Genomic DNA, 13089 nt, shown 5'->3' on the forward strand with positions numbered 1-13089 from the left:
TCCCTGTTGGCAATTAGCACAATTAGCGTTGGGATTCAGACCTTGTTAGCTTTTAGCTGCTGCTCAGGTGGAAAGATCACATCAGGTAATCAGCCATGATAATCACTTGGGATCCCGAGTGTGTGCATGTGTGTGGTGTGTGTTCAGCGGGATGGGTGGTGAGCGACGGCTGAGTCTCCAACCAAACGTGAAAGCAGAAAAACAAAAGGAAAACATCTCTTCACACCACCAGGCAGAACCTGAGTTTCTCACTGGTGTGTGTGTGTGTGTGTGTGTGTGATCGATGGAGTGGAGGCGTAGCTGAGTGACAGGTGCATCTTTAACCAAATGAGGAACCAGAAAAATAGAAGGCAAGCCTTTCTTTCTGTCCTCTCGGCAGGTAGATGCTTCCCTCCTTTCTTCCTCATGAGTTTCTCTTTTTTTTTTTTTTTACCTTTGCATGTGTGTGCATGCGTGTGGGTGTGTATCGATGGAGAACGGCATTTTAATGAGTTTTTACGAAAATCTCTTGGTGCATCCAGAACTTTCCTAATGAGGTTCAGATGATGTTTTTGGTCGAGCAGCAGCTCTGCTGTTGGTTCACTCGGCTCATTATGGAGAATCAGACTGAAGCTGTGGTTCATTTGTATTCACCAGCACTGTGAACCAGTAATCTCATATTAACCTGATTTAGGTGATACAGCCAACTACTGCCAACATTACGAGTTAGGGGGCTGTCGCATTAACCACTGCTGTGACCTAAATTACTCTGTCCTCTGCCACAAATACAAGGGGGACATAATGAACAAAATCACACTTTACATCCAGAGCATAGCTGGGCATCGGGATTGGAATAAATATCACAATATTCGCCTGTTATTGATATAAATCACATTATGGCAGATACATGCTCAATTGCATGTAAAATAATACAATAGATGTTTAGTGCAGTGGGCTTTTTGTCCATTTATAGTTGGTGCCAGGTATCAAACTTTCATACCTTCATGGCACAGACCGAACTGTCTTGATACTATCGAGTATCAGAAAATGTCTTGTCATGTGATACCAAGTTTCAATAACTAACAAGGGAATCAGTACGGGGAGCCAATAAGCATGCAGCGTGCTTATTGTGCCAAGATGTAATAGTGCTGGTGGAGAACATGAGGTTATGCCCAGAGATAGAGCTTAAACCGTGTCTGTGTAATGTAATCTTTTCTTACAATGGATTGCATAAAATGTATGCGAAAAAAGTGAAGTCAAGGTAGAGGTATTGCCCAGACCTTACCTAGGGCGGCTGGTGTTCATAGTATTTTGTAGCAACTTGTATCAACAAGCTCACCAAAATACAAAAAACAAGTATACCATTTTTTCATTACCGAGTATGTGTTTATTCATGTTACCATTAATTGTTTGTTTTTTCTCAAAAACTGAAAATCTAAATCTATCTAAAACAGTAAAAATGAGTTAATGTCTTCAGAAAACTATCAGTCCAAGACTCAACAATGTTCAATTAATAAATGAGTTACAGTGTTTTTCAATCCAGGTCCTGGGGGGTTTAGTTTTAGATGCTTCCCTGCTCAAACACACCTGATTCAAATGAATGAGTCATAACCAGGCTTCAGCACAGCTTGATGACGACCTGATCATTTGAATCAGGTGTGTTGGAGCTGGAAAACATGTAAAACATGCAGGGCAGAAAGAGCCCAGGACCAGGATCAGAATGGAAAAACTCTGATTTAATATGACAGCGAGTGAATAACGAACAGACTAAATATATGAATTAAACATTGAATCACAGAAGGAATATTTGACTTAGTAAACCTCTGTCTGCAGGCTGTGTGGATACCCTCCATTCTACGACGAAAACGACTCCAAGCTGTTTGAGCAGATCCTGAAAGCCGACTATGAGTTTGACGCTCCGTACTGGGACGACATATCAGACTCAGGTGAGAGTTTGTATTCATCCTCTTCTTCCTTCTTCTTCTGCCTCCTTGGCCATTTTCTTCGGTCCACCATGTGGCACATATGGACCACACACCACATTCCCATCAATGCCTCTGACGTCATTTGCCTGGAATGAATGTATTTGGGAATGTGTGCCTGTGTCTGTGTATGTGGGGGCTCGGGTTCAGTCAGCACCACAGCTATGTACAAAGCCTGGCAGTAAAATCAGCTTGTGTTTGCTGGAAACATGTTCGAGACTCCAGTGCAGTTTTTGTGAGTGTGGATGGAGATAAAGTAGCATTTATGTGCTGTCAGGTGAGGCCTTGTGTTTCCAAAATAAATCAAACAGACGGTGCTCAGAACAAATGGGATTGGTCTTGCCAGACAGCTGCATTTTGCTGATTTCTGCTTTTTTTTGTACCAAGGAACCTCATAAATCCAGTTTTGGGATAAGCTAATTCTTCACCTTAGTTGAAGATTCAGTGAAGTGGTGAAGCTGTTGTAAGTAAGATATCTCTGTCAAACTAATATCGATCTAATCTTTTCTAAAATCTATGGTGTTGACAATATCAAGAGGCTGGTCGAACACGTTGGTCCAGACTGAAATATCTCAACAACTACTGGGTGGATTGCCATGAAATTTAATACATTCATGGTTCCCAGAGGATGAATCCTAGTGACTATCTAACATTTCCTCTTGCACCACAAGGAGGTTGACTCATGCAGGTATGAGAAAGGTGTCTAGGCATCTATTGGATGGGTCACAGAGGATGAATCTTAATGATTTGGGGGATCCCCTGACGTATCCTCATGCACCACGAGGGGATTGGCATGTGTGTTTGTGAGTGAAGGGTTTCCGTAACCACTGGCTGGATGGGCATGGAATTTTCTTATCGACATTCATGTTCCCCTGACGATGAACAGTAATAGCTTTGATGATCCCTTACATTTTGACCAAGGGTCACCGTCAGGTTTAATTACCATGAAAAATACCTGTAAAATGGCATCCCATCAGGCTCAGCTGTACTTTAGTGCTAATTAGCAAATGTCAGCATGCTAACATGTTAGGCTAAGGTGGTGAGGATCGTAAACATTATACCTGCTCATTATACCATTATATCAGCATTGTCTTTTGATAATGTTAGCATGCTGACCCTTGCAATAATTGCAGCCTCACAGATGCAGGCTTTTTCACAAGCAAATCACATTCATTGCCGTATCAGGTGGACATGGTGTTTGTGTGTCTAAAGCTATTGACCTTTTATGGCCCTTTTGATGCCCTTTTTTTTCCCTCCCAGCCAAGGATTTCATTGGCAGTCTGATGGAAAAAGATCCAGCCAAGCGTTTCACCTGTGACCAGGCACTCAGACACCCCTGGTGAGAGACACACACACACACACACACACACAGGATGTCATACACAAGCTAACAAAATGGCACAAGATCAATACAGATACTGATGTACAGAGGATTTGTGCATGTGTGTGTTTATACCAGGATCGCCGGCGATACAGCACTGTGCAAGAACATCCATGAGTCAGTCAGCAGACAGATCCGAAAGAACTTTGCCAAGAGCAAATGGAGGGTAAATGTTGTTTACTTCAGTTTGTGGTTTTGGCTCTATTGTAGCAGATTTTGTTTTACTCCAGCACTACTCCTTAAATGATTGTCTATGTTTTGAGAGGATGAATCACTCCCGTCTTAAAAACCTGACTCACCATATTGTCAGGGTGTACCGTCATTGTCCACTTTTCTGAGAGGAAGACAGAGTAATCTGCAGACTTAAAAACAAATTATTCTTTAAGAACTGCAATTCACACAATATGTGAATGTCAGCTCTGGGTGTTAATAAGTCCCCCAGCTTGTGTAATATTTGAACCTCAGATGTTTCTTAATGGAAGATAAACTGCAACAGAAGACCGTATCATGGTATTTTCGCACTTGTGCCAATTCATAGAAAGTGAAACATCACATTTTTGTATTTTTTGAATCTTATCATTTTTAAAAAATCCCTGTATATCCCTATAACCCATCTTCTACTCAGAAAACAGTACACTGAGTGCGGCAACGTCATGCCATTAGAAGTGAAACGTTGATGGTAAACCCATGGCACATTTTTGAACAGTTCTGTTCCTTCTCACCTCTTTCTAACTGACATTCATTTAGTTTACACCCTTCACTGCTGTGTCACATCAAAACATCCTTTCTGAACAAGAGACACAGAGTGAACATGATGCTGTTCAAATGCTGTGTTTGATACTAAGAAATTGGGGCAAAGTGAAAGCTCTGTGTTTCTTTGTCTTCGTTCCTCTCTAGCAAGCGTTCAATGCCACCGCCGTGGTTCGGCACATGAGGCGGCTGCAGCTTGGCAGCAGCATGGGGAGCAGCATGGACACCTCCAACCAGCCGAACAGGCCTAGCCAGACACAGAAGCCGGTCCAGGCGGGCCAGAACCAGCCAGCTCAGAGCCAAAACACCGGCCAGGGGGCGCAGGGCCAGAGCTCCAACACGGCCGCCAGTAAAACCTCTTCCACAGACAACAACATAGCAGCTCCTCGCAAGGACTGTGAGTATGAATCAGTGGTATCGGTAGCAGCAGAGAATCAAGAGAACATATGTGCACAACAAAAAGTGGATATGCGATCATTTGGTCCACAACATTAATCGTAACGAGGCTCAGCAGTTCTTTCATTCTGATGTTCTGTAAGTCTGTAACTGTATGTACATAAAGAACACAAGAGCAAAAGAGGAGGGAATAAATAAGACTAACTAAGAATTGGATTGTATATTTTTCCTTGGTATTCTTATAATATTAGAACTTGGTCTGGGTCTACACTACAATACAAGAGAAGTACTGAGTCCATGTTTCAGACACTTATTCATGACTTTTTGGCTGGAAGCTTTAGCCTTCATCTTAGCATGATATCCTGTACATAGCCATCAAATGCATAGCTTGAGACCCTATTAAAAGACTTATTTTAAAATGCCTAGTCACAGTATCTATATATCACAGCAAACAGTCAGTTACAACTTAATTGGAAAATAAAATATGCTGCTGATCGTCCTGACTCTTCCCTCTCAGGTGTAACTGCTCCAGTCACACCCTGCAGCCTGGCATCAGCAGCCTCTTCTCCCGCCACAGGGGCCGAGCTGAACCGGCCACACCCCTCAGCGGTTCCCGCCCCGGTGCTCACAGAGACCAAGTGACGCCAGGTCCCGCGGGGAACCAGCTGGGAGGCCACAGCGCTGTGAGGCAGAGAGACGGAAAGAGACGGAAGGACGACAGGAGAGGAAGAGGACGCCCCCTCTTCTTCTTCCCTCCCTCTCCTCACTGCTTTTCCACTTGGATGCGCCCCCCCCCCAGCCAGTTCCCCGCCCTGCTCCCGGGAGAGCAGAGGACTGTACCTCCACTCCACCGATTCGGGCCACAGAGCGCCATACTGTATACGCCCAACACCCAACCACCAGGACGAGGCGTTGGATTCCTCCTGCCACAGCACGAGCACGGCCACCGACTGTCATTGAGGATGTTCGCGCGGCCGGCTGTGATTGGTTGCCGTTCAATGATGACTGGGTGTCGACTGCTGCGAGCTTGAGCAGCAATCGGTGGTTCACGGTGGGGCCGGTGGTATCATATTATTCACTGTCAGTCAACATCAACTTCCCTCTTGAATCTGGTCTTTTACTGCGTCACTTTATTTAGCTTTTTTTCCAAATTAGGTTTGTTGGCAAATGGATTGTTCTATTGTTTAATATTACTGTTAATTTTAAAGGTGGTATGTGTACATTTTAAAAAAGCAAACATCATTGTCAGACTGATAGCGCTACTTTGGTATAATTACTTTAAATAAATAAGACCATGGCCGAGACGATTGGTCACCTCTACCTCATGCTATTGCAGCTATTAATTACGCGTTTATAAGACCCCATTTCCCATAACCCCCCCCCTTGTTTCTTCTTGTTTCCACCTCTTCCAAAATCTCTGAATGCTTTGGCTCAGTTTGCTCTAGAAGAACAGCACCCTCTTCCTGTTACGTGCCATAAAGCACTCCCGGCAGATTTTCCCTCCAAATCTGCGCTGGTGACCGCGTAAACACAGAATAGAGGCTGATTGGTCTTCTTGGTGATGACCTCATTTGTTTACACCAATTTTACGAATGTAGATAACTAATGTGACGATGATTTGTTCCTGTTAAAATCGACACATATCACCTTTAAGACATTTTTCTATGTCTTTCTGGGCTTGTTTGTTTGTGCTTTAAGAAGTGCTTTAAAAGTACCATACGACTGTTGAGATATGAAATCATGAGTAAGCGCTTTACGTATTTTGCACAGAGAGGGTCAGATATTTCTCAGACACAGATTAGCCACCATCCACTTCTGTTTATCAGAGAGTAGAGATTGTAAACCTTAATGGAAAAAAAAACAATAGCCCAGAGTGGATGTCTGAGCGTTGTACAACTTGCTTACTGTCTGAAAGATTCTGATGTGTTTATTATTTTCTTACTTTATAAGATTTTTTATAAGAATCACCCTTTAAGGGACACACATACAGGTTACTATGAAACATGCAGCAGGTGTAGGATAGTGTAGGTTAGATAGATGTATTACAGGAAAACTGCCTCCAGATGAGAATGCTAGCGATGGGAGCTCGCCCTTTGATTTCCCGAAACCAAGCAGCCACATGCAGCGCAGCGCCGTTTCAAGGTTACACACCATCTCTGAGATATTTAACCGCCTCCCACGCGGGTCCTCGGAGTATTTTGGCCTGCGTGGAGGCAAAGATGGAGAAGCTGCTGCATGCCGCTGTTCCTTCCCCCCTCTAAAGAAGCCATGATCTCACCTTCTCGCAACGTCAAAGCACCCAGTTCTAGAAGTGCTCAGGGAAAACTGCGGCTGCACTGTGAGCTGGCGAATGCCGACTTCCTGGTTTAGGTTGTTCTGTCAGTGTTAGTGGGTCAGGCATCGCAGTTAAAGATCCAGGGCTGAAGACATTAGCTTCGTCCTTCTTGCAGTCACGGACTCGTGACTTGAGTATTGACGACAGACTTTGGGATCAGACTATTCCAACAATGACTCCAAGGTGTCTTGGACATGGACTGGCGGCGTGCACAACTTGTTCTGTTTTCTGTTTTGTTAATGCAATCCCCGAGCCTGGAACAGCTGTTGTGGACGAAACCTCCTAAACAACATGTAGGATAGTTTATTCCTTGATGTTTTTGAAATAGGTGGATTTATGACCAAAATCCGCAGCCTGGTTTGCAGAACTTGGTCCTCACAGTTAGTGTAAAGGTGTAACAACTGCCTTTCGCAATGGTTCAGTTTAAACACACAGCTCTGAAAAATCTGATGTGTCTGTTGTACAATTGGCAGCAAACCAACACCCAAAGCAAGCATTAGTCTGTTAATGATTGACTTCAGGTTAATCTGACTATTTGTGAAGTTGTTGATGCGGTTGTCACTTTTTCCCCCAAATGACTCGTAACACCTCTAACCCCACCTCTAGAAAATGAATCTTCCAGCACAAAACATCAGTGGACTTGTTTTAGGTCAAATTGGAGGATTTAACGTCGATTTCAAAATAGATGAAATGACTGAAGTCCACAGCTTGGAGTCACATTAAAATTGATGATCTAACATCAATACGAATATATTCAAATGTCACCTTCTGTGGCCCCTTCTGTGTTGAGATTGTCATTGGTTATAATGGCCTTTCAGACATAACTCAGAGCAGAACTGTACAGTGTTGTCTGCTCGCTCACATATCAGATTGTCATGTCTATCAGATGCAATTCTACTGATCCCTTTATTGTGAGTTGTCGCCAAAGACCTAGTGCTAGGTACGAAGACAATTTGGTTCATTCTAGATGATGAATTGATTAGAACTAGTCAGATACGAAGCTGTTTAAGACACATGAGAACTAATACTAAGGGCTGATCACCAAGAAATCTATTGATCCCTCCTTGATCCATTGCCATTGCCATTTTTTAGTATCTACACAGCATGGTGCTGAAGAGTATCTGCAAATGTCTTCATCGTACTTGTTTTAATCTGTCTGGCATGTCAGAAGAGTGTGAGACAACAGCTGGATGAAGGTCAAAGTCAGGTAAAAATGACAGTAAATCAGCTCTCACCCAAGCTTTTCTGGAATTCACTTCTGGCCCGCTGCGTCGTCGTGTGTATTAAGCTCCACACATTTGGCACTGACGTTGGCTAGGACAAAATAAAACATAGACTAGACATTTGTGAATGTTACCCGATCTGAATCTGTGCATTCAAGTTGTTCTGTAACAGCAGCACCTCCTTCCTGCAGTCACTGCTGCAAGGACAATTCCAGCGTGCTCTTCCAACAATACTTTACAACCCTGAGCTTCAACTGAGGACATAAATGTTTAAATATGAGCGCAAATATGTAGTTTGAATTTTTTGAAGGGCTCAGTAGTTTACAAAAACAGCTGGGCACTGTAGTTTTCTGCAAATGTTACTTCAACAGGAATGAAAAAAAAGCATTTGCTGGGGCCTATTTTCAGCAGTGGATGAATACACATTTGTTGCATTACTAGTGTTTGCAGCAGCAGAACAGTGTATGTGATGTCCTCAAAAAAAACAGTGCCCATGTTCATAATAATGAAGTTACAAGCGACCAACAAAGGACAGAGATATTTCCTTTTTTTAACAAGCAGAAGCCAAACTTACTGGTCATTGGACATCTTATAGGATCCCGTCGAATAACTTCCATCTAAACAGTTAAAGGGGGACAAGGTCATTTTTTTTTTTTTAAGACATATATTCTTGAAATGTAGGACCTCTAGACGGGCATTTGGCTCTACCCCAGCAAAACTCAAAATACACGCCTGTTTTTCTCTGATGTTTAAACATACATTTAAACACTTACTTTTAGTAACTCCTGTTCAAGAGGTTTAGGCTTGATCTGTAAAGCCCTTCCTTGTATCAAGAGCACTGTCTCTCTTCGTTTATAGGCCTGTAAAGAAAAGTTGCATAATGCAACTTTAAGTCAGAATCTCTGAATCTGATCGGACTGAAGCGATATTGTCTCTGTAAGCAGAGCTAGTGATGGATTGCACCGACCATGACAGATGGCTCGCGGTGTTAACGACGCTGTTGTTAGAACAAGCGAGCCGGAGAGGAGTTGGTAAAAACTTGATTTATGATTCAGAAACCTATGATCACGCCGGAATTGTCCTTCTGCAGAACATCTCGTTCCACTCGACTCGTTTATGTGTGCAGGCTCAGAACACACACACAGATTCTGCCGCGCTGCCGTTTTAAGTACTCGAGCTTAAATTGTGACACTTGAATATGTGCTAACGGCGCTGACACGGTTGTCGACTTGACTGAAAACTCTGCAGCTACTTTATGCATGTTTGCCTAGCAACTAATCTAGTCATAGTAGACTTTTAAGTCCAATAATTTTGGTAGAGTTGCTGTAGGTGTGTAGGAAAACGGCCATTTAGCCTGATTTATGTCGTTATACTAAACACGCGGCCGTAGACTAAGCTAACGCTCCAGTGTTTCTGACTGAATTACAGCACCCATGTGTCTCCTGCTGCACGGCTACACAGTTCACCTTTCAGAAATATATATTCAGTGTGACTTTTTTACAGCAGGGTTAGTGTTACATTTTTCTCTCTTAACCAAACTCTCAAGTCGATCCATGTGATTACCCGTGTGTTTCTTAGGGGAACTTTTGACCATGTAAGGGCTTTTATTCCAATGATCACCTGAATCTAATTATTCACTGTAACCATGTATACGTACCCATCGATTGCTATGCATTTTTAAAAACATTTTTAAGTGCGTCGTCACTGCTTTTTTTTTCTTGGAAGTTGGGTCGGGAAACAAAAGAAACATCAGCACCTGTAGTTGAATTAAAGAGTCAGAAACTGACAATTATTATTACTGAACGAGCTGCATTGTGAAAAGTGCTGAACTGGGTTTTTCCTCCGGCACAGGAGATGTAAATGAATCGTCAGCCAACACTGTAAGGATATGTTTCATTAAATGTGATGTCTACGGTCTGGACATTTGGGGTTTTTTGAATGTATTGTGAGGCAGGCGGAGGGTTCAGGTTCATGCTGCTCGGTGGTTTTATGTCTGCTGTTAAAAAAAAAAAAAAAAAAAAAGTTAAAAAAAGATGTTTTCTGAATGAATCTTTCCATGTTTAAAGTTGCTACTGTAAATAGATTGTGAATATGAATGATCATTTTCAAGACAACATTTACAAATGTTTGCTGTTCAGGCATGTGAGAGTGACTGAGTTGAGCAAGCGTGTGTCGAGGGAAGTTGATTGTACTCTCTATGGAATGTTTAATGTAAAAAAAAAAAACACAAGCTAAAACCCCCTTTACTCCTTCCTGCAGTCTGCTTCTTTCATATGCTGTCCAGCGCTGTCTGACTGACACCTGACACAGTTCAACGGCATCAGTGTTCCACCAACCACTTCAGTGTCCGTCTAACTAAAAAGTGAAAGCATCGTTTACTGAACTCAGGCTTAAGTTTTTTGCCATTCTAACGGAAGAAATCCAAAGCTGTGACCGACTCAAAACACACTGTTATTAAGGACGAGGGGCAACTCTCTCACCCCCCCCACCAAAACTCCCCTTTGAGATCACGCACTCTTTGGACCTTTTTTTTTAACGAAGACGCCGCTGAAGTGCATCGTCGCAAAAAGATGAAACACAAGCATGTGGAAAAAAAGTGCTTCAAGATTTCAACGTCACCATGAGTGTTTGCATAATCCTATATGCCCTTGTATGATGTTAGTATCTCTGTATTATGTAAAGACGTACCCAGGTTGAGATGTTTGAGCCACGAGAAGCTGATTAGAGTTTCAGTTCTACCAACAGTTTCAAGAGGCAGAAATAGTCTTTTTGGTTGTAACCTAGCTAGGTGGCATTTAGTACGAGAACCTGATGCCATACTCCAAGATGCTGCCCTGTTTATTCCAATGAGCATGGCTCTAAAGCTACTTAATAGAGGGAGTTACTGCTAATTCGCCGTATACATAAATGCCATGCCGTTAATGTTACTTATTGATGATATAAAAGGTCATTTATGAATTGTTGTGGCAATCATTCAGAATGCAGCATTCTGATATAGCTAGAACTTAGCCACTTATACCCATTATAGCTTCATAGCTAGCGCCGTTTCTGGAGCCTTGTTGCAAAAACCCTGATAAAAATGTAATCAAAGGTGTAAAGACCAAGGACTTTTGCGATTTCATTGTTCATCACTTAAAATTTGTTACATTAGCTTATGTAGTTAGCGTTAGCCTTGTGTAGCGGTTTGGAATTCAAGCTAGGCAAAGTAGCTAACATCGATAGCTTTGTACAGCTAAATTCTAGAACATTTTTTGACTTTTTTTTTTTTTTTACCCGAAATTTTAAAAAATGGTGTTCAAGGACCTGCAGCTAATGGCTATATACTTTAATTTAGACTATTTAGTTATCGGTGGTTATCATGCTTAATTTTTACACAAGAATCTATTTGCTTTATCTGATTCCCTAAGATCACAACACTAATTCAAACTAGTCAAGGAAGTGTGTTTACCTCAGTAAGAATTGTTGCCAAATGCTTTAGCAGCCACATTATAAGCAGCATGTATATTAGCATGCTAGCAGCAGTTCTTCAGTCTAGCCTAAATTAAACCTCTTTACCTCTGCCCTTCAGACGTGACTCAGCTAATGAGAGCGGCTCTGCCTCTGGGAGTTGTTTGTGGAGCTCAAACTTTATACAAGCTGCTTTTTTGGGACCCGGTGTCTCTCTGTGGGTGTCCTTGTCCAGAGCCTGCTGACTTAGCTGGCTGTATTGTATTTACTCTTTGCATGTGACCACGACAAACTCCCATTCTGTGCACTGTCATCACGACACACTCATGTCTCAGAGCGGGCACCACCCGCCGCACTTTCTGTGCTGTGATGATGATGATGATGATGATGACTTTCTGTTAATGGGGCTTGTATATCAGATGCCTTCGACAATCATGTGCACATATCAGAGTTACCATGACGACACAGGCCAGAGCGACTGATTGTGTTTTGTTTGTCTTTCTCCTGGAATAAATCCCGAATGATCGTAATTTCAGTCTTTACTCGTGTCCTTTTGGGGTTTTTTTGTCTCTGTGTGTTTGAATGCATGTCTCAAACAGAAGAGGGGTCGTCTGATCAGTGCTACTCATTCGCAGAATGAGGACTACACTTCCTACAAATGTAAACCCATGTGTGTGTCTCCGTATGTTTGTACTCAGTATTTCAACACACACAAACTCCAGGACCAATGTATGCGGATATAAAGCAGACGCCAGACACTCTTTACCACTTTGACCGACATTAAGCCTATACACATGCTGTACGGCAGATGTTTAGCAGACAGAAGACAGATGTTGCAAACACACATGTTGGGATACTTTACTGAAGCTGAAGTATTGGAAACACATTGTCCGCAGATGTTACTTCACCATAGAAAGTATGTTCAGCCTGAAGGGGTCCTCCTCGGGTTTAGACGCCAGTGTCCACACTTATAGATTGTGCAGTTGCAACAAAGGGTTGAGTCAGAGGTCAGATAGAAACTCATGTTTACAGCCATGAAGAAAAACCCCTGAAAGAGACCCCTCAGCATTTTTTTTTGCAGTATCTGCTTTTCTGTGACAGGAGTTTCAAAATATCTTTGAGTCTTCACAGCTGCCCAGCATCACTGAGGGTGAATCTTAATGGTGGGGTATGGACTGAAATAAGCAGATCCATGGTGGTTGATGGTCATTTTTAAATTTCCAAATCAACATATTTCAGTTATCTCTCTCCCTCTCCCGGGAGAAATAATGGCTCTTTCATGTGCTGTAACACATGAATAACACTGTTGTGAAATGATTCATGAATATTCACCGTCAGTATGGTAAACAGCTGAATGATGCCGGTGACAGTTGCCACTGATGGATGGCTAGTGTGAGTGGGAGGCTGCTGGAGTAAAAGCAAACAGCGTAGTAGCATCAGTGAAATAGTGCTGACGCAGGTTTGCTGTTGGGTGGTTATTTACGGATGACACTATTTGTGCCCGCTGATTCAAATAAGTACAAAAATTGTCTTGTTTTATGTCCGGCCACTTTGTTGGATCCAGGAAGTAGACAGTGACAAGAAGACAAAAGAGTG

At 42.5% G+C, this 13089-nt stretch overlaps 1 protein-coding gene across 1 annotated transcript in view; it reads left to right on the top strand.

Annotated features, from left to right (window-relative positions):
* The window catches only part of camk1da (calcium/calmodulin-dependent protein kinase 1Da), a 69264-nt gene extending 57229 nt beyond the window's left edge, over window positions 1-12035 (top strand). Inside the window, exons 7-11 of the mRNA XM_030440033.1 lie at window positions 1813-1925; window positions 3222-3300; window positions 3421-3508; window positions 4240-4489; window positions 5006-12035. Coding sequence (XP_030295893.1) covers window positions 1813-1925; window positions 3222-3300; window positions 3421-3508; window positions 4240-4489; window positions 5006-5130 — 655 coding nt within the window. The 3' untranslated portion in view covers window positions 5131-12035. The remainder of the gene's footprint in view (window positions 1-1812; window positions 1926-3221; window positions 3301-3420; window positions 3509-4239; window positions 4490-5005) is intronic.
* Window positions 12036-13089: the final 1054 nt, after the last annotated feature.

This window comes from Sparus aurata, chromosome 14 (genome assembly GCF_900880675.1).
Source record: "Sparus aurata chromosome 14, fSpaAur1.1, whole genome shotgun sequence".
Classification (NCBI taxonomy): domain Eukaryota; kingdom Metazoa; phylum Chordata; class Actinopteri; order Spariformes; family Sparidae; genus Sparus; species Sparus aurata.